Source organism: Gallus gallus, chromosome 3 (genome assembly GCF_016699485.2).
Source record: "Gallus gallus isolate bGalGal1 chromosome 3, bGalGal1.mat.broiler.GRCg7b, whole genome shotgun sequence".
Taxonomy (NCBI): Eukaryota; Metazoa; Chordata; class Aves; order Galliformes; family Phasianidae; genus Gallus; species Gallus gallus.
In genome coordinates this window covers 101,133,596-101,155,959 of record NC_052534.1, presented here as the reverse complement: position 1 = coordinate 101,155,959, position 22,364 = coordinate 101,133,596, and the positions used below count along the sequence as shown (strand labels likewise).

At 37.7% G+C, this 22,364-nt stretch overlaps 1 protein-coding gene across 2 annotated transcripts in view; it reads left to right on the top strand.

Moving 5' to 3' along the window:
- Positions 1-182: 182 nt before the first annotated feature.
- Positions 183-22,364, top strand: part of WDR35 (WD repeat domain 35) — a 35,688-nt gene continuing 13,506 nt past the window's right edge. The window contains exons 1-16 of one of the 2 annotated variants that reach the window (XM_419970.8): positions 183-311; positions 877-994; positions 2,237-2,308; positions 3,921-4,013; positions 5,283-5,411; positions 5,618-5,751; positions 6,257-6,422; positions 6,519-6,664; positions 8,090-8,215; positions 9,849-10,034; positions 10,598-10,630; positions 12,737-12,797; positions 19,150-19,294; positions 20,180-20,249; positions 20,988-21,041; positions 21,724-21,833. In XM_419970.8, the coding sequence (XP_419970.3) occupies positions 288-311; positions 877-994; positions 2,237-2,308; positions 3,921-4,013; positions 5,283-5,411; positions 5,618-5,751; positions 6,257-6,422; positions 6,519-6,664; positions 8,090-8,215; positions 9,849-10,034; positions 10,598-10,630; positions 12,737-12,797; positions 19,150-19,294; positions 20,180-20,249; positions 20,988-21,041; positions 21,724-21,833 (1,667 nt within the window). In that variant the 5' untranslated portion in view covers positions 183-287. The remainder of the gene's footprint in view (positions 312-876; positions 995-2,236; positions 2,309-3,920; positions 4,014-5,282; positions 5,412-5,617; positions 5,752-6,256; positions 6,423-6,518; positions 6,665-8,089; positions 8,216-9,848; positions 10,035-10,597; positions 10,631-12,736; positions 12,798-19,149; positions 19,295-20,179; positions 20,250-20,987; positions 21,042-21,723; positions 21,834-22,364) is intronic. The other variant, XM_003641075.6, reaches the window with a different exon arrangement.

The following is a 22,364-nucleotide window of genomic DNA, read 5'->3' as shown; positions in this document are numbered from 1 at the left end:
AATTAACTGAGTACGAGCAGGATCGTTTCGTAGCCACAAACACTGCTCGCTGCCACCGAGCACGCACTGAACTGCAAACTGCGACCCCCCCATCCCCGCCGCCGCGCCCAGAGTGGGGCGGAGCGCCGCTGCCCCGGAAGTAGAAGGTAAGCGCCAAGGGAGAGCTTCCGGCGGCGGTTGCCAGGGCAACCAAGGAGGTTACCACGGGCCTGTGGCCCGTGATCGGGCTGTGCCGCTGATCGGAGCGGGCTGTGTCGCTCCTCCTGTTCGCCGCCCGCTGTCCCAGGATGTTTATCTACCTGTGCAAGAAGGTGCTGCCGGCGTACGGAGGGGGCGGCGGGCAGCTCACGGGGCAGGCGTAATTCCCCGTTTCCAGAGAGCGGCGACGCGGGGGGCTCTGAGGGACCCTCAGCGGGTTCGGTTCGGTTCGGCTGGGCTGTCCTCTCAGCAGCTGTGCCCAGCGCTGAGCAGCCGTGCGGGACTAGATATTAGGCAGATTTTTTTTACTGTGAAAGCTGTGAGGCACTGAAACGGGTTGCCCAGCGAGGCTGTGAATGCCCCTTCCATGGAAGCATTCCAGGCCAGGCTGGATGGGGCTGTGAGCAACCTGGTCTAGAGGTAGGTGTCCCTGCCTATATCAGGGGGTTGGAACTACATGATCTTAAAGGCCCTTTCCAACCCAAACCATTCCATGAATATGTATTACATATTCTGTATTCCCTTTTTCTAAAGTTTAGAGTTGCAGAATTTTACTTGTGTGTATAATTCTGTTTAAATTCTGTGCTATAGGAATTTTGAGGCCTTCTTAGAATATCCTAACATAAAAAGAAATGGTTCTTAGCTACTGTGTACAAATAAAAAATGTTTTGTTTTCAGATTGCAATTCCTGGTAATGTCCGATTAAGATGTATTTCCTGGAACAAGGATGAAGGCTTCATAGCCTGTGGTGGAGAGGATGGATTACTGAAAGTTTTAAAATTAGAAACACAGTCAGGTAATTCACACTCAATAAAGAATATCTTTTTTAAAGACCAGAATGCACTGCGCTTCAAAATTCTGAAAGCGCAACTCTCTCCAGAAGTTACTTAACAATGTTGCATATGTTTTAAATCTGTTACAGATGGTTATATATTTGCATAAGCATCAGAAGCACCGCCTTTTTCCACTGTTTTCCTTTGGTTTGCCTTACGTGGCACACTTGTTATTTATTGAGCCTTACACTCACTGAACTTCCAGTGCATCTTCTTTCTGGCATAAGTTTCCTTTTTGTTGTTTCTATGTAGACATTTTTATATAGATGTGGCTCTAGGCAGCTTGCTCTGGTGGTTGGCCACCCTGCACATGGGGGGGGGGCAGGGGGGAGGTTGAAACTATATGATCATTATGGTCCTTTTCAACCCAGGCCATTCTATGATTCTATGATATGACGTTTTCTCATATGAAGAAAAGTTGAGGGAACTGGGCTTGTTTAGCTTGGGGAGACCTCATTGTGGCCTTCCAGTATTTGAAAGGAGCATATAAACAGGAGGGGGAACAGCTGTTTAGAAGGGTGGATAGTGATAGTTCAAGGGGGAATGGTCTTAAACTTTTAGAGATGGGAGGTTTATGTTAGATATTAGGAGGAAGTTTTTCCACCAGAGGGTGGTGACGCACTGGAACAGGTTGCCCAAGGAGGTTGTGGATGCCCCATCCCTGGAGGCATTCAAGGCCAGGCTGGATGTGGCTCTGGGCAGCCTGGTCTGGTGGTTGGTGACCCTGCACATAGCAGGGGGGTTGAAACTCAGTGATCATTATGGTCCTTTTCAACCCAGGCCATTCTATGATTTGTTTGTTTTGAAATGAATTTCATTATATTTTGTCTATTTTTAAACGTTGTCTACCATCTGCATTATTCTAGCAAGAAAGTTGTGTGTTTCTTTGAAGTAAGTGAAGCATGTTCAGAGAAAAGTGAAATCTGATGTATTCTCCAGTTCTTTTAAACCTCTTTTTGGTGTGATAGCCATAGATTTTCTTTGTTCTGTTTAGTTGGTTTTTTTTCCCTAAAAGTTGCTCAAGCATAATGACCAATCTGGATTTGGATGACAAACATGTTGAATTGAGGGGTGGAAAATCCATCCTACAGATATGCCTTTATAATTTTATTTATATAAATGGTCCTTAGAGCTGAAGTACTTTTACAGACAGTAATAACTTTACTTTGTCAGGTTTATTTTATAGTTATTTTTGTTATTTTTAGATGAAGCAAAAATAAAGGGACTTGCAGCTCCTAGCAATCTTTCTATGAATCAAACTCTTGAAGGTCATAGCGGTAAGTCTTCTTGGGTATTTCATTTTTTTTTTTTTTAAATTATAATCAAAATACAGGATTTGAGAAAATGTATAGAGTATTTTTTCTGAAAGCTTTAATTAAAAGTCTTAAATAAAGATATCAGTATTATAATCAAGCATGTAACAGCTTAGCTATCTACTTAAGGTACCTGATGAAATACCTTTAATTAATTGTTCATGATCTGTGAATGAATTACTGGGTTGAGAATCAAACTGATCTATCAGCCCTGTTCTTCTGCCTGGTATGCTATGCATGATGCAGAATGATGCTGCACAAACCAAGCCTCACTCTAATACTTAAAGTTTGCTTAGGAGCTTTTCATGGTTAGGTCTGTGAACTTTGACCTTACAACCTAATTTTTTATTGCTTCAATTTTGACTGTTTCTAAATTCCTCAGACTCTATTCATTATTCAGGAAAAGGTGTTTTGATTTATTATGAAGTGGAGGATGCTACATGTTATGGTAGCTTAATGTTTTCTAAAGAAGTCACAGTTAGTTTAGTAAATCTCATCTTTCTCTTAAATATTTATCTTCATTTCCCGCTTGTTGACAAATCATAGAATGTATGTTGGCTATAGCTGATATATATATGAGTTCAGAGAGGGTAGAAAACAGGTTACAGAAGGATAAAGTGCTTGAAAGTAAAAACTGATGGCAGGGAAATTGGGGAAGGAATTGGAGTTTTACATGATAAATAGCCGTTATCCATGGACAGTGAGATAAGAAGGGGATGCTGAAATCCTTAGATGAAGAAATGGTCTTTTTATGAAGATTTGCATTTGGAACTTGATAACAGATTATTTTGGGGGCCTAATTAAGTATGATAAAAAAGTTAATTTTGAAGAATTCATTTAGTGATGTTTTAAATAGATGTCTTTGATTCTGAAATAGGTTACATTTACCCTCCATTCAGTATATCTTTGATTGTCAGTAAAGCTTATGACTGAAATAAAAAGAACTGGAAAGGATAAAGAGGAAATGGATAATAACGCCTCATGAAGAACTGAATTAGTGTGATGCTTGAAGTCATCAGGTTCATATCCAGTATTAGACTGTTATGAACTAATATTAGAAACTGTTTGAAGATGTTTCAAATCAAATTAAACATTTGCAAGGAGGATCCTCTGTGAAACTCGATGGTCTGAAGTAGTGTGCAGAATGTGCTTTTTGGTAAGCAGGAGGGATGTTTTGTTTTAAACCTACAGCACTACTGAGGATCAAACTATTTCTATGAAGAGGAAAAAGAAAAGAGCACCAAAAAACCTACTTAGGACAGTAAAGTTTGGTCAGGTTCCCAACTATGTCTGAGGCAGTCAGAAACCACCAAACTATGATTTGGGTTTTGCATACTGGAACAGTATTCTGGGTAGAACTTGGAGAAAGAGCTGCTGAGGTGGGTGAATAAAGGAGCAAAGGAAGGCATTTAGCAGAATTTTGAAAGAGAAAAGGAATGGTACAGAAAGAATGTATAAAATGAAATTGAAGTCAGCAGTACAAATTTCTCTGAACTCCAGGGAAATCAATTTCTATGTCATGCTTTCCCTTAACTTCTTTAAATGACATAAACACAAACAGTGTATAATTTTCTAGGTTCCGTGCAGGTGGTGACGTGGAATGAACAGTACCACAAATTAACAACCAGTGATCAAAACGGGCTCATCATTGTGTGGATCATATATAAAGGTACTCCACAGACAACTTTGAGTTTGGATAATAATCCATACAGTGGGAGATCCTTTCTAGTGATTTTAATAACTCTTTATCAGACTTCTGAAAAAGTCCAAATAGGTTTAAAATATTTTTCAAGTTTTTATTGTAATTGTCTGAATTTTTATAGCACTGCTTATGAAAAGGTGTTTGTCCTGCAGAGTTGTCTAAGGAAAAGATGCCAACTTTTAGCCATGTGCTTGGTAAACCACTAGAAATGTCTTATTTTAAATGTCTTTTACTTTATTTTCTTAGAGAAAAATAGCATACTGAACAGTAAAAAGATGCACATGAGCAATCTCCTTTAGTTTAATGGCTGTTTATGAGGGTGGATAGCGAGAGGACAAGGGGGAATAGTCTTAAACTGAGACAGGGGAGATTTAGGTTAGATCCTAGGAGGAAGTTTTTCACACAGAGGGTGGTGCCACACTGGAACAGGTTGCCCAAGGAGGTTGTGGATGCCCCATACCTGGAGGCATTCAAGGCCAGGCTGGATGTGGTACTGGGCACAGAGTGGTTGGTTGGCGACTCTGTAACATAGCAGAGGGGTTGAAACTCAATGATCATTGTGGTCCTTTTCAACCCAGGCCATTCTATGATTGTATGATTCTAGTTTGGGAAAAGAATTTGTAAATTACTTAGTACTTATTTTTATCAGTGACAGTTGTTTCTTCTCTTTATTTCCCTGTATGTTTTGGTCTCTTCTGAAATGATGTAAACGTAGATTTCTTCCTATTGAGCCCCTCTCAAACTTTGGCTTCCCTCTCTTATTTCTTATTTGTCCCTATCTGGTTGGGAATAAGAAAACCACACCAAAACACTGGATTTCACATAGTGGTGTAGTCTTTCTGAAGTTTCACAAAAGGGTTGGAACAACGTTCTCTTTAATTTCTTTCCAAAACAGACTATTTCTACAGCTCCTTATGGCATTTTGGAGTCATATTAATTTGTGTCCCATTATTGTTTAAAAGCAGGCACTTGAAATATTTTTCCATTTCACTGAATTTCTACTTTGATTCATTGGTAATTTTTATAAACTTACGTTTCTGTATTATGTTGTATTTGTTTTTAGCAGCTTCTTGAAATTGTGTTGCTTAGAAATGTCATTAGCATCTCATTGGTATCCTATTTGCATATCTTTTAATTGAGGGTAGTTTTATTCTTTAAATTCAGTGATTAGTCTTGAATTGACGAGAATATTATTAAATCAGAAGTATCACTCAATTTTTTATTCACTACTAATAGGTGCTTGGTATGAAGAGATGATAAACAACAGAAATAAATCTGTTGTTCGAAGCATGAGCTGGAATGCTGATGGGCAGAAGATTTGTATTGTATACGAAGATGGAGCTGTGATTGTTGGATCTGTAGATGGTAAAAGCTTTGCTAATTGTTGCCCTGTTAGATAGCTTTCATTTTCCAGAATTATGTGCATAGTAACTCTTTCTCTATATAAATACAATTAATAGTTACTTTAAAAGTTGTTGCTTAAATTCTTTAGCAGCTTTAGTTTTTATATGGGATTGCATCCTTCCTTTAGTCCTGTAGTATGCTTAAGTACAATCAATGCTCTGTTACAGGCAATCGCATTTGGGGTAAAGACTTGAAAGGTACACACCTGTGTCATGTGGCCTGGTCCTCTGATAGCAAAGTCTTGCTCTTTGGAATGGCAAATGGAGAAATCCACATTTATGACAGTAATGGAAACTTCATTGTAAGTTCATGCTCATTGTCATAGAAGTATTAAATGTAATATGCATAAAAATTTATTTCCTCTTTAGGTTATTTCATACTCATTTAGTTAGAAGAGTTTGGTTAGGGACAAGGTTTTCTGTAACATTTTTACGCAAGATTTATGCTGTTGCAATTTTATAATGAAAATGATAGTAAAAAGTTTTATTTTTTGCAAAGTTCTACTGTGGTAGTGAGTGGCTTTTGTGTGTATGCGTTTGTTTTCTAGGATACTTTTCAAAGAGTAAAAATGACAGAACTGAAGTACTTCTTTGCAATTAAAAGATGCGTTCTCATATGTCTGATCCAGCATTGAATAAAGAGTTCTTTCAAACTCTTAAATTTTTTGTGCCAGTTTTTTCCTTGGCTCAGGAGAACAGTTTTGCATATATATATATGGTCTCTTGCAAGCTCTCTGTGTAGATATGAATTGTTCCTCTACACAGATTGTTATACATGACTTTCAGTACTTAACTATTCTTGCCTAGGTGAAAATGAAGCTGAGTTGTTTGGTGAACTTAACAGGAACTTTCCGCATTGCTGGAATACATTGGTACCATGGTACAGAAGGCTATGTTGAACCAGATTGTCCTTGTCTTGCTATCTGTTATGAAAATGGAAGATGCCAGATAATGAGAGATGAGAATGACCACAGTAAGTACAGAATGTGGGATGCTAATTACTGAGCTTTTATTGACCTAAAATGTCTACTAATCTTTAGACTTTCAATATGTATTTCTCAAAACCTAGATCCTGTTTTGATTGACACTGGTATGAACGTAGTGTGTATTCAGTGGAACCATTGTGGAAGCGTATTGGCACTGGCAGGCTCCCTAAAAGGAACATCTCCAGATAAAGACGTAAATGTTGTGCAGTTCTACACTCCGTTTGGTGAGGTAAAAATATTTAATACACTAATGCAACATTCAGTTTCTTTATTTTAGCATGTTTTTTTCTGTGTGAGTTTCCCAAGGCTCAACCCAACCTGGCCTTGAATGCCTCCAGGAATGGGGCATCCCCAGTTTCTCTATGCAGCTATGCCAGGGCCTCACCACTCTTTTGAGTAAAGAATTTCCTCTTAAAGTCAGTAAGCAATTTTGAGAATGCTTTGGCAACAGTTAAGATGTTAACTTAATATGTATGTATCAAATCTGGACTTACTTGTCTTTCTCCACTGACTGTGTAAGACCTAGGGATCTCCAGGTCTCTAGAAACAGGTGTTTGAGGCTGTACATCTAGAGTTTAAAGTCAACAGTCAACCTGGGTTTTAGATTGGTTTTGTGCTGGTTGTGATAGTCAAGTTGTGGGTTAACGTTTTGGAAGATGGTGTCTTCTGTGGATAGTGTGTAACCAGTATTGGATTTACAATTTGCTATAGTAACTACTCAAACACATGAACTAGGTACTAAATTGTCTAAGCTTATTGGCAGCAGTTTCTTTAGGCATGAAGTCCTACCTTCAGAAGGAAAGCTCTGCTCCCTAAAGAGGTGTTTTTTATGTAAGCTAAGTAGTACACTAAAGAGTAGAGATGTCCTGTATTACGTCTATCTATATACTTTGCAACCAAAAAGTTTCCCACAAACAAATGGTCTGTGGGACAGCGGTCATTGTTTTTGGAAATGTTAATTTTTATTTAATTCATTGTTCAACTTAAGGTGCTATAAGAAAGATATTTTAAAAAAGGGAAGTTTGTTAGCTCTTAAATTGTAGCTTCATGTCTAAATACTTTTCTTAGACTTTTTGAAAGGGGAGGGAGATACAGAGACAAAGAAAATGTCCATTGTCTCACTGCAAATTGTGTACCAATGCAGCTTATTTAGTGTACACCCTTGACATAGTTTAAATGAATAACAATATCTCCCTAAACTATCAGCTGTAGTTAAAGGTCAGCTGAGTGATATAATTTATACACATACTGCCAGTAACAGTGGAACTTGAGTCTTTTCAGTTATCAGTGCTGTTGAATAGTGATTGAAATAGTAAAGGTGATTCAGATTACCATATGAAAGAAAAAGTAGTTATACTGTCATTCTCTATCGTTTAATTTTTTCCAATTTTTTAAATTCACTATGTAAATTAAATATTTCCCTTTCTGAAGAGACAGAAAGAAAATTAAAGTAATTGAGGTGTGGTTTATTGTAATACATATCAAATTGTCAAACCTTGCTAGCATGTGTATGCTAATTTGGGAATTATTATGGGGTACTCGAGAAGATGTATAAGCCTGTATTTCATCAACCAGCAGCACTGTTGTTTATGTATTTTAGGACAGTCTTCCTATGATACTCAGTATTTTTTTTCTTTTCCTGTTTCTAAACAAGCACTTGCGCACACTGAAGGTTCCTGGCAAGCAGATATCAGCCTTGTCTTGGGAGGGAGGTGGACTAAAAATTGCACTAGCTGTTGATTCTTACATATATTTTGCAAACATACGGCCAGATTACAAGGTAAGTAGTTATGTGGCACTTAATTTGACTAGCAAATGTGGTTGAAAGCAGAAGAGGGCGGTGCTTAAATACAGGATAAGAGGATAGTTAGGTGATAAATGGATTTCTAAGCTAAATGGAGAGGATGCAGAATTTATTCATGGAAAGTGGAAAATACAGTAGTTTTCTTTATACTGACAATTTTCTGTTTAATTGTGCTGGAAATAGTTTTTTCCATCCTGTAAGAACTGTAAGGGAGAGACACAGATTATGGTACTATGGACTATTTTTATGTACTTATTTGTTTTTTTTACTATGAGATTAGTTTCTATGGGCACATTTACACATCTTCACAAATAGAAGCAATAGTAGAGCACTGGAACATCCTGTTGCACATTCACCAGTTGTGATCTCATTGCTGAGCTCTCTCTTGAATTACTTTGCAACTTTCCAAAGACAAAGCTTGGATACAGACCTAGGTAATATTAAGAAGAGCATTCTATGAGCAGTACATTTTATTCCCACCGCTAAACAGTCAACACTAAAACTGTGAGGAGACCAAGGCTTGAAGAGCAGAAGTCTCGTGGTTGTGCCATGGGTTCACTTTCACTCTTTCCTTTTGGAGTTGTTCCATGCTATTAGCTTGGTTGGGTCAACATTTATTGAAACGTACTAGAAATACTTCCTCTGTACAAGGTCACTGCTATAGTCAACTATAGAGTCAGTGTTTATTTTCAGTTGTTTGTACAAAATACAGAATACCTTCAAAAGAAATATCTGAAAGACTTTGAGGAAAACAACCAAACAAACCAAACTCGTACTTTAGTTACTTGTTTGGAATTTGGATTAAGAGTCCACCAAAAATTAATTGCTCATTCTCTTTTCCTGTCTGTGATCAGTAACTCTTTCCAGATTTTGGATTTATTCAAATTGATATTTTAAGTGAAATTCCAATACGGAGCTTTCTGACCCAGTCATATCGTGGCTGCGTTTTTGTTTTAAAGCCCAATATATAAACCAGTGCTTAATTTCTGATTTCTATTTCATCAACGCTATGACTTGAGGTTTTAGTGACAGGTAAAGCATCTTCATTGGTGATGGAATGACTTAGCAATTTTTTTTAAATAACAAATTTGTGGCTTTATTTCATATCAAAGAAATGTATACTTGTTAATATTAACAGAATTAGGCATGATTCTGAATTTGGCAGTGATTGAAGCTGTTGCTTAAGTAAGACTCCAAGAAGGGTGTTTATTATCTTCCATTGGGAAATGGATGTTGTGTTTCGAAATCACTTGTCAAAGAAAGCATTTTCATGGTAAAAGCCATCGTTGCAGTAGGTATTTCTGCACTCTTTGAACAAGGAAGAAACGTGGAGTAAAGTTCTTTCTCATTTTGAGAAATGATTCTCCAGTTCTGATCGGATCAGTTTCTGGTGATGGGAAGGCTTCTTTTTCCATGTTAACAGCATGCAAATAATGTATTACCAGGGCTTTCTTCCCATTCTTACAAACAAGTTCCTCACATGACAGGTAAAGAACATTAAATAGTGATTCTATTATGTACTGATATGAAGTAAACACACTCATGAAAGAATGTATACTGAATTAGTCCTATTTCTTGTAGAATTTCTCAAAGTTGTTTCTCTTGGCAGTGGGGTTACTGCTCCAATACGGTGGTTTATGCGTACACCCGACCTGACCGTCCAGAGTACTGTGTCATTTTCTGGGACACAAAAAACAATGAGAAGTATGTGAAATACGTCAAGAGCCTGATTTCCATCACAACCTATGGAGACTTCTGTGTGTTAGCAACCAAAGCTGATGAAGATCAACCTCAGGTAAGGACTTCTTTGTGAATGTCATTTGAAGCACTGTAGTGCATGTGTCAGTGCTTGACAAGTGAAATAAGATTAAACATCCTGAATCTTTTTCAGAGTGTGTCATTAACTTTGACAGAAGGGCACTGAATAGGCTCTGTGTTTAAATACAATAAACCCCAAGAAGCTAAGAAGCCAAGAACCAAAATGCTAGCTAAAATGTTCAGAATTGACTAGCTGCCTTTAATTATAGCCAATAATAACTTCACGAAAGCCACGGACTTCAGGATTACTATTTCTTTGGACATATTTTTCCAAAGAAGAACAAAAAGTAGGAGAAGACCTGAACATTAAGAGTTATTAATCAGTTGGAAATGGAAAAATGAAATGTAAGAAAGGGACAGTTTTTGGATGATATAAATGCCTGTTATTACAAAGTTCTTAATTTTGGTGATAGATTATATGATAGACATATCCTTTGGTTAATATACATTCAGTTAACATTAATATTACTGTCACACAGCTTTTCTTACTGGATTCATTTCTGAATTATTTTCTGTGTCACTTACGCATTGCTTACAAAGGAGGAGCACGAGATGGAGTCATTTGGTGCAACGGTAAAGATGTCTTAGTGCTGCTTTGTTGGAGTGTGCAGTTGATGGTGTGCTATGATATGACTTGCAAATAGGATATATGTGAACAAAGGCATTTGGTGAAACTGAGTACAAAGTAATGTGATTTTTCTGGGTTGCATTTTTAAAATGTGAAGTAAAGAGTGGTGGGATTTAGTGGAACTTCCTGGAGTATAAATAAGAGATTGAATTTATCATCTGAAAATTACATAATAGTAAGTTTCTTCCAATTCTTTCAATGGCTTCAGTCTAATTGTTAATGCTACATGGGAGACAGCTTTTTGGAAACAAAAAGCTGTTTAGCTTTTTTTTTTTGCTTGTTTAGCAAAGTAAACAAGCTTATTCTCTTGGTAGCAGTTCATTCATTAGAGTTGCTTTCTGAAAAACACACCTATTCTGCAATAGATTTCAGTGGATGGAATTGTGATTTCAAGAGCGCAAAATGTATGGCAGTAGCTGATGGGGCAAACAATATGAATTTTGGCAGGAGCTGTTGTATTATGAGAGGAAGTCAGTAAGTTATGAAGAACTCAGTTTTGATAACCACAGTGAGCTTTCTGCACAATGAAATGGGATGATGCAAAGTCCTTGGTCCTAACCCCACCACCCTGTGTTGCTCATGCAGTCTGTCTTGGATACTGTCACTCCAGCACTCCTTGGTAGTCTCTGATAGACTAACTTGGAGTCTCAGAAACAAGTAAAAAGGGTGTAAAAGAGAAATCAAATAGAGCGAGGGCTGAACAATTAATATAAATATAACAGAAACAAACAGTATACAGTTAGAAACGTTAAAAAGCCAGATATGGGCTCCTGCAGAGGCCACATAAAGGGGAAAACTGGAAGTGCTGGTGGAAAATTTAACTTAACAAAGAAATAAAAATAATGCTTTTGAGGTGTTTTCCTTGATGATGGGATGAGAAAAAATGTAATTAACTGGAAAGAAATGCACGTTCACATTGTTGTCTTTGAATGAACATAGCTCAGACAGTAGATGATGCTCTAAATTCTATGCATTCTGCCATTCCCTTATTATTAAAAGCTATCAATCCATGAGTTCAAAGGAACGAGCTGTACAGCTGCAGTGGTCTGCTAGCTCAATTACATGAATTGGTTGGGAAGTAAAAGAGCTAATGAGCAACTAATAGTCTTCCATTTCCTGAGGAGTCAGGATGCTGGCTCTTGAGTGATTCAGTGTCTAGCAAAACTGTTCATTGAGTCTAAAGAGCCTTCAGTAGAAATTGCTATTTAATTTCCACATTTCTTATTCAAAACATTCTTATTTCCCTGTGTAATCACGATAAAGCTATTTAATCCCTGATTTACATCTGGAAAAATACCCGCATTGGCGCTTGGAGGCAACCAATTAAAAGTTGGTATCTTTTTTTTTTTAATCTTCCTGAGTTTAAGAGACCAGCCTGAGTTATCTGTGCTGATAAAAGCTTTTCAAAGTAGAATTATAAGAAGGGCAAAACTAACAAAACCAGTCTGTTTTGTGGCATCTGTGTTAGAGTAGTGTGGAGGAATAACCTCACTCCCAGTTTTCCCCTGGAGGCAGCCCTCAAGGAGGTTCAAGATCAAGTAAGTTTTCCTAAGAATAGAACAAGAGCCCATACATCTGGGAGTTGGGGGCCTGCTACAACTTATCACATTATCCTATGCATGAAGAGAAGAGTTGGGTTGCTGAGAAATGCTAGTGTGTCTGTCATACTAGTAAACAATCTGAGTGCAGCTTGTGCTCTCCAAAATAGAGGGTGAGACTGGCTGTCTCACCAGCATCTTATCTGTGGACCCCACTAGTGGTACATCCTACCTAATGTATTCTGATAGGTTTGTTTATCTGCTTAAAACAGCTGATCACCGTCCTGTTTTGTGCTTGGCTTCATTTACAGTGTTAATTGGCAAATACCCCATTACTATCATGCTTGAACATCTTTATATTTTCTGCAGCCATGGTCTTCCTGTTTTCTGTTGCTGTTCAGTGTTAGATAGTGTGAAATGTTGGCTATGAGATATGCCTTCACTGAAAGCCTTGTGCAGCTTACTAACTTACAGAAAAAATGTAGTATTAATGACACTGTTATTTCCCTACAGTATGTGCTGGTTCTCTGTAATTCTATTGGGACTCCCTTGGACCCAAAATACATTGATATTGGTAAGCACCTTGTGACACCTATTGTTCAGCTTTTTGGTCATAGTAGTAGGAAATCAGCTGTGAGTCAAATAACATTGCAATGTTCGTGTCCTATATTGTAGATCATAATTGAAGTGTAGGCTGTCCTGCTCTGATAAGTGACTTACTTGTCCTGTGGAATATGAAAATAGCCTCATAATTTTTTGATAATTGATAATAATCAATTCGATGCTCTACTGCCACTTCTTACATGTGTGGTGGTGTGTTGGAGTCTTCAGGAATAAAATGCCCAGGGAATTCAATACACAAATTTTACAGTGGTTGGGGGGGGGGGGGAGGGGAAATAAAGGGCTGAGCACAAGTCAGATTATGTGGTTGTGTGTAGGGGTTGTTGTCCCCTCCCTGCCTCTCCCACCCACCATCAGCTGTCTGCATTGCTTACTGTTTACCAGTTCCAGGACTTCACTTAACAGGTGGGACTGGGGTGGGAGGAGAAGAAATTGAGGACTTATAGGCCATATTTAATCTCATTTCTACAGCTGGCATCTAAAATAAGTTTAGTGAATGATTCCTAGATGGGGCCTATTTGCTCTGCGTTGGCTACAAAGAAGCCCAGGGCAGTCAGCTCAGATGTGCTCATCTCTGTCAGAGATGTCTACAATTAGATGAGATGGATCCCACTCAAACAGTCAACATAAGCTTTGTGTGTACATCTCTAACCCTCCTTTTAAAGTTTTTCCTTTTCCTTTTCTAGTGTTCTGCTTGTAAGCTTTCTAAATCTGTCTATGATTGTTTATAATGCAATCAAATAAAATTCAGGTAACATTTTCTGCTTTCCCCCATTATTACCTGTCTCCTAGAACTGTCTCTAAAAAAGAAAAGAATCTTCTTCAGTGACTAAAAACAGTTAAGGAGAAATGCCATTTAATTTAAGAGATGATGATGTTATTGCAACTGCATTTAAGTTGTCCTAAAGATATGAAACAATATGAAAGAAACTTCTCTCATTCCTTTAGTTTAACTACGTTTTCCACAATCTGCTTCTTTTCAGTGTCAGTTGATCAATGTGGTGCATAGGTTCACATTCTTCTTTGCTAGTATGAGTTCATATGTGAAAATGTTAGCTTTTAGAGCCTTCATCTTCATAGGAGGGCAAATATTTGAGGTTGGGATTATTTGCATTGAGTCCTGAAGAATTTTTGTAGTCTCAGTACTTCAAATGTAACAAGCAAGTCTTTCATTAGTGTATGGTAAACACAGCCAAAGATACAGCTTTTTTTTAAATGTGACTCCTTTAAGACTCCTTTAAAGTTAGTTAATCAAACTTAGAGATTGCAGGTGAGAGTGAGAACCCAGCATCTGTAAATGAAACATTTTTGGATTACATTGTGCTGGCTTTATCAATAGTTGCTTTCCTTTGTTGCAACCTTTGAAGATACAGCTTTATAGAATAACTTGAAATATTTCCTTGCACAAACTGATCCTATAATATATAGATATTTGTATAAAGTCAGGGTCTTTATATACAGTACATCATGCTGTTTATCACAGTTGGTGCTTCATGGCAGGAGGAGGTACAGTTGTTCCAGTTTTGCAGGGTGCTGAACTTAAGCAGCTGGCTTGCCTTGCTCAGGTCAGTACAGAGGGGAGACCTTGGAAATCCTTAGAGGCTGTAATTTACATCTCTGTAAGTTCTTTTAGGATTCCAGTTGTTGATAATTTCTAACGAAGGAATTATTTTGTCCTGTTTATAAATGGAGAAAATCAGCTTTTAATTCATTAGAATTTAGGTGAGAATAATCGTTAATAGTTTAAGAAATAAACACTATGTGAATAAAATTAACATCTCTTACCCAAGATAATTGGAGGGCTGTTTCTGAGTTGTGAAATATATATTATCTGTCCATGGAATTCTTGTTTCTTTTCTTTCTAATACAGTTTTTCAGGCTATCCTTTTCTTAATCAAGCTATAAATTGCTATATTGAGTTCAAAACAAACTGACAGAATATTTTCTGAAGCTTTAATTCAAATTTTTAATCACAGTCTTTCATATATGTTTTAAACCACTAAGGCAGTTACTTTATTCGATATTTCACAAATGCTTATGAAAAATGCCTTCTGATATAATAAGAAGTTCTGTAACAGACCAGCTGGTGTTAGTGTGCTCCTGCCTCCTCTTAAGTGAGCACTTTTGACTACCATGAGTCCGAGCTCCATTTTTCTGAATGACCTTGTAAGTTATTACATACCGAACAGGCAGTGACTCTGCTTTTGCCAGAGTGCCTCTTGTTGGAGTTGGAGCCTTATAGAGCATAAATGTTTGTTTCATGAGTCTTTGGTATCCTGCAGGACTCCTGGGCTGCAGCCTGGTAGGAAATTGGTACTGAAGAGGAAAGATTTCTAATAAGGATGTTAAGTAGTTGACTGAGTAACTGTGAAATCATGCAGTGTTCTTTTCTTCCTCAGGAACTGCAAAGCTTACATTGTTTGACTCTAAACCAGTAGCTTAAGATGAGTTCACAAAAAATACTGATTATTCCCTTTATTCTGTCGGTTTTTAAATTATGTCATTAGCTTTCTAATGTTTGCCTGTAGGCACTGATGGATGGTTAGACCTTAAAGCTCTACCTGATTTTCCTCTTTATTTTGTCTAAGGCATCTTTTTCCTTTGTTTGCTGTGTTTATAGGGTCTTTCAGAGCAGCTAATGTTTGCTAGCCTTCAAATTGATTTTCTCTTCATTGTCTGGCATTATATCCCATCCTACCAAAAAATTAACCAACATAGGCTTGCAGGCTTTCTGTCAAAGTCCTTTTGTGAACTAAATACAAATTACAGATGGTTAAATACCTTGTTTTATAATAGCTTTTTAATGGAAACACAACAGATGGTATCTGCAAAGAAAATATCACTCAGACTGGGTTATATCATCTTACATATGCATGGGAGGACTGACATTGTTGTGTTACCATCTTTCACACATGTACTAATGCCCACTGTAATGCACAGAACAGTCTGATGAGCACATAGGTGGAGTAAAGGCAGAGAGCTGACAGAGTCAGGACCGCGCTGTGACAGAGTTTGGTTGGAAGGGACCTTCAGAGATCATCTGGTTCCACTGCCTGACCACTTCAGGGCTGGCCAGAAGTTAAATTATGTTGTTAAGGGCACTGTCCAAATGCCTCACTGGTGGGTGTGGGACATCTGTCTTGCCTCCCTCCTAACTACCTTAATAATGGTGGCTGAAACAGCACTTCAATTGCTTTTATTTACAGCTGATCATTTAAAAGTGAACTGTAACTGAATTTTGGAAATCCTTAATGTGCTGGACTGTAAGCTGTTCCATGTGCAGTTCAGCTGTCCCTGCTGTTGCCTGATGATTTTCTTCTCTTCATGAGCTAACACCTTCAGAGACATTTTAATCAAACTCTGAAGTTAGGTAGGTGTAATTCTTTGGACTAAATTAGTTACGGTTTCTCTGGATTTTGCACATGTGACAGGCTTATGTGAAAACAGAATTTGCTCTTCTGTGTCTCTGTCAGATCACTTCCTTTCCATCAGATTTAAGTGGGATTACTTGTCTCTCGTGTTTCTGTATCCTATTTCAGACACTGAAAAGTGTCTCAGCTTTTTCACGCAGCAGAGTAATACAGCCATGGATCAAGTGTCTTTTCTATCTACTATTCTTTCAGGTTAGACATGAAAAACAGGTGTTTTCTGTTTCTTGGGTACTAAAATATAAAGCTTCTTTCCTTCAAGGAGGAGGTACTGTGATGGAACAGTGAAGAGAAGTGAGGAAGAGAAAGAAGGGCCAGAGAAAACTTAGAGGATCATTCTTTTATATGTTGCTGTTGTTTTAACGGCATAGTATGTTTAATCCTTTTAAGTATTTGATTACTGAAAATTAAGGCACCTGCCTAAATGCTTTTCATACATATTTTCAAATTCTGAAAAATCAGGACCTTAATACTGTAGTTATCTTCAAAATCAATGGGAAGGACTACAGAATTGAAGAAGTCTGCACTTAGCGTGGAAAGCTGCTGTGTGGTAGAAATGCTGAGCAGGGGAATATCCAGTTATCTTGCCTGCTTCTGACTTAAGGTGCTTGCTTTTCTCTCAGTTTATGACTAAGAGTACTAATTCTTTAGAGGGGACTGATGCCTAACTTCCAAAGGGTAAATGCTGTTAAAATGGAGTAATAGGAATAATAGTTAGGAAACTTAAGTAGTTAGACTAACTGCCTAGAAAAGGATTCTCGATCTTCCTCAGTGTGAGAGAACTGAAATAAGCATCTTTCCCTTCCCACGAAGGACATATCCCATTCCTTCCTTCCCTGCCTCAGTGTCAACCCAAACATGGAGAGAGTGGGGCATCCTTTTCTTTTGAAGCTGTGCTGTTATGCAGCCAACATGGAAGTCGTTTCAGGAGCAGTATAGCCCAGTGATTGCAGCCCTGAAGTGGGAAGAGGGAGATCGATGTTTTACTTCCTTACTCACGTTTCTGCATGAGTTCTTTGTTTTAGTCTTTCTTTGTTCAGTGACTGTCCAGTATAAAATGCTTAATGAATTCTAGAAGAAAACTCCATGCATCCCACTTCTGTCCAGTTTTAATCATGTAGAAATTTTGCAAAAAGGTCAGTTCCCACATACAGATGCATCTCTCCCAGATGTTAGTTTGAATCAATCTGATCCTGATGACTCTCTTGGTTGTGTATAATGTTACCCCTCTCCCTGTGTTTTCACATTTGACTTAAACCCAGCTCTCATTGCCCTGCTGTTGCAAAGAAGAGAAGGTTCATGCCCCTCATGTTAGCTTTTCTTTCCTGCTCTCCTCTTTATGTTAGCTCCATCATTTGTAGTTCTCTATTTAATCCAACTTAAACTAATCTTTTATTTATTTAATTTTGGGGTTAGTTTTTAGTCAGATCAATCAACAAACTGATCCAATTTGCTCTGTGGCTAAGATACTCCTAGAGCTGATTAAAAGTGTCAGGGAAGTGTGAGGGTTTGTTGGGTGGGAAGCAGCTCAGTTTTGGTTGTTATGGCAGATACAGCTGCAAGTTAATAAGAGGATTATGGCAAATACACAGAATTTGTGAATTTGTTTATTGAATTTGAGACTGTATTCTTCAGGTGTGAGCACAAAACTAACTATTGAGCTGTGTTATAAGTAAATGAAATACATTAATTTCATGAAATGTAAACAACTGCTGTATCTGTGCTACTACTCACACATTAAGCATCGCTTCTAAGCCTTCTCATCCAGTACTGACATTTATACTAAAAAGTATTAAACAGCTGTTAGGTAGCTTATCATAATCCTCTTGGTTTCAGAGAAATGAAGTCTGTTCAACCAGTCTTCACCAATCTGTCTGTTATAGTACTATTCTAACTTATGGCAGGCCTATAGCACCCCCCAGAGTTCCATCCTGTGCTAATATAAGGAGAAAGTGAAGAGATTAATTGTAAAACAATTAGATTTTGTGCTTCCACCGTGTTATCTGCAACACACTTGACAAACAGACAGGGCTGTAAAATGGAATTTGCTCAGCTTGTCTGGTGGCTTACTGATTTAAGTGTTGTGTTTGAAGATATGGAGGGATTTATTTATTGATTTCTGTTTTTTTTTCTATGTATTTTATCTGCAGATTCAGATTTTCAGAAATAAAAAAAATGTGAAAGAAAAAGGCATAATACAACCAAGACAGCATAGTATAAAGAATAATGTAATGTTTTGAGTGCATATGTCAGCCAAACATTGACAGCAGGAATGAGATGTTGCCTTTAGCCATGCATTCTAAATGGTTTTAAGGGTAAAGTAAGAAAGAATCTTTGCTTTCCCTGTGCAGTGATACCTGGATCCCTTTCAGTATCTGAAGGGGAGCTACAGGAAAGAAGGTGACAGACTCTAGCAGGGTCTGTGGTGATAGAACAAGGGGAAATGGCTTCAAGCTTAAAGAGGACAGATTTAGGTTGGATATAAGGTAAAAATCTTTTACAGTGAGAGTGGTGAGGCACTGGAGCAAGTTACCTGGTGTTATGGTGGATGTCCTGTCCCTGGAGACATTCAGGGCGAGGCTGGATAAGGCCCTGGGCTGCCTGATCTAGCTGTGGTGTCTCTGTTCATTGCAGGGGAGCTGGACTCACATTAAGGAGAAGGAAAGCTGCTGGAATAACGGGGAGAAAAGTATTAATTATAAAAGCAGTGCCTTGAAAGAATTCCTTCATTTGTCTGAACAAGGCAGCAGTGAAATTTACTGATTTATTTGCAATCAGATATGGGTTCACACATTTGGAAAAAATGACAAGTTAGTATCTAGTATCTAGTCCAGTACTTGCTGCTCTAATTTTACAACCATTTGGATCTCATAACAGGGCCGTTGTTTGTCACAATGACCAGAACACATGTGATAGCAGCTTCCAAAGAAGCATTTTACATCTGGCAATATCGTGTCGCCAAGAAGCTCACAGCAATGGAGATTAATCAGGTAGCACGGACCAGAAAAGAAGGCAGGGAAAGGTTTGTCTCCAGGCTTTTTCATGTTCTTTCTTTTGCATAAATATGGTTTGGATAAAGGTGGATTCTACCATACCTAAAATATGAACTCCTCATTATTGTTTTCCTACTCAAAATTGTTAAGTGTAGTTTTTCATGACAAACTCATAGTTGTTATCCAGATCTCTTAGGCTTTTTTTTGATTAGTTTTCTGCTTACTGTCACTGTTTGGGACCTTTGAATGCCTCCTTTACAGAGCTGCATGTCTGATGAATGTGGGTTTTTTGTCTTTTCTGTACCCTTAATTTCTCAGCAACTATATTCACTCTGATAACTTTAACCATTACTTCTGTGTCAGTGGCTGTTAGGGCATATTCTGTCCACCTATTCTCTAAATACATTTGTGTCCTACTGTATCTTTGGCCTCTAATCCTGTATGACCTGTTCTCTCAAACTAAACAAGCCAAAGTTGTCATCATCTGCCCATCTAAAATAATTCCTTCCCATGTGCTCATGTTAACACAGTTACATTAACTTCCTCTTTCTAATGCTACTTTTTACAGCAGAAGAGTTTTGATAAAGTTTTGAATATAGTAATATGTAAGTTTTGTGGATGTGATAGTGAGATGGTTGGTCATTTGCAGGATCTTCTTGTTGCAGAATGAAAGACTGTAGATCATATGGAGCTGACATTATGGACCATCGTGTAGTGAAGGTGAAAACGAGTCTGTATTAACTCAAAGCAGGGTTACTGGGGGGAGCACTGCTGGAACCACAGGAACAGGCTTAGCTTTTATACTTTTTTTTCTGGTTACAGTGGTTCCTTCTCCATGGACTGAAGATACCTATATTCTATCAAAAATGACCCTTCTTTCTTCAGAGGCACTTTTTCTCCTTCCTTCTCTACAGGATTTATCATATTGATGACACCCCTTCAGGATCCGGAGATGGACACCTTGATTACAGTAAAGCTGTTGAAGTGAGCATTGTTTTTAACTTGTTTATTATGGTATCACTGGTAGCTTGAAAGAGTAGTAGGTGGCATTGCTGTATGTATTTGCTTAAGTTTTCATTAATGGAAGTGATCTTTTTATTTTCTTTCACTTCTACCTTTTGTACAAAAATGTTACTGTTGCTTCTGGTCAGTAAAATATTATTGTATCATTACGTATTACTAGAAATGTACATCAAACTGTGTAGAATTCAGGGATAAAGTGTATTCTGTATTCTGGAGAATGAATAGGCCCCAGAAGGAGCTCCTTCAATGAAGTATAAGCTTCTTGTTGAAACTCAGTGTCTGCAATGGATCCTAGTATTTTTTGGCCTTTTTCACTTTATGAAAACATGCACGTAAATACATGGATTGATATGCCTGCAATTAATTACAGGCCTCACAAGTGAGCGATAGTTGCCTTCTTGTGTTTTCTGTTCAACATCTGTTACTTTTCTTTTTTTTTCTTTATTTATTTCTTCTTTTTTTCTGGAAGGAGGGGCAGGAGAAGAAAGGAAGCTCTTACTGTTACCATGTTTCCCATACCAAAGGCTACTAATATCATAAGCCATCCATTTATTGTACAGTGATAAAGTTTGATAGCCCCTTTTTGTGTAAACACTTGGCAGCATTCTTGTATATTTAAGCATAACTTTTTTTTTTTCCCCATAGAGGTTCTTTCTTATTGCAGTATTAAAACAAGTGTTGGTGTTTGTATGCTTTCAGGGAACAAGAGATCCAATTTGTGCAATAACAGCATCTGATAAGATACTACTTGTGGTAAGTTAGGGGATTAAAACAACGTCTAATTGCCACTTGCTGTTGTAGGCAGGACTCTCGTGCAGTTAAGTCATGAGAAGTCATATTTAAAATGTTTTCCCATGCTCCTACTCTAGTGATTTTTTTTTAATATCTTTTGAATGAATTAGACAAAAACATTGAGACACAGGTAAGAAAACAGATGGAGAAAGTGTGAAAGTCATTAAAGTCATTAGTTGATACAGTAATGTGTGTTATGGTGGTCAGATCTTTCTAACTCTTCTAGCCAAATCTGCTTTTCAATTTAGAGGGTATACATACACGAAAAAAGTCATAAGGAGGATCTTTCCAGGTGACTTGGGTAGGGAAAAGAAAAAATAGGAAAGGAATGATGTTTGGGCTGCCTTTAAAATTACTGACTACCTTCCAAAATAAGGCTTCAGCAGTAGGTAAAATAACCTGAGTGCGCTGTTCCACATGACTGTTTTAACATCTTATTTAAGCAGATCTTTAACTTGGAGCATCTTAAGAAATTATTTTCTTTAAATAGCAGAATTAAAAACTCCAGGGGGATGACATTCACTCTTCCCACATCGGCTCAGCCACTCATCCAAGCACTCTTTAGTCTACAACAGTGTATAAAGAAAACCTTGTTAAGCTGTTTATTCACAGAAAATTAAAAAAAAAAAATGCTTTTCTCTAGGGAAGAGAATCTGGCACTATTCACAGATACAGTCTTCCTAATGTTGGCATAATTCAGAAGTATACCCTGAATTGTCGGGCACATCAGCTGTCTTTGAACTGCAACTCCAGGTGAGTTATAGGTCTGCTTCTAACAATGACAAATAATTTTAAACTAAGCCACTACATTTTGTGAAAATATTGGTAATTATGTACTAATTTTACTTTAATATAAATTACTTACTTTATTGGCTATTAATGGTTTCTTTATTTCTTACTGGTCAGACTGCTATAAGAGGCTGAGTTGGTAAAGCTTCCTTGTGTACTACGCTCTTTATGGTCTGTATTTAAGGAAACACACAAGAGAAAATATCTGTTAGGAGATAAACCAAACACAAGCTTGCTGAGGTCAGGAATTGATGAAAGTATGTCATAATGTGAAACTTCATATCTTGAAGGTTTCTTTTTATTTCTGTCCTTCTAATGCCTAGAAACCTTGTTTGTCCTGTGTTAATTTTCCACTGTTGCAAACTGTAGCTAGTGGCAAATCACCTAGCAGGGTTTCCTGCTAAGGGTTTTCTTAAACTTCAGTGGTGCCAATACTGAATCTACATTCTACTTGGTAGACAACCATTAATGTTTGATAGTGCTTTTGGTTTCCCT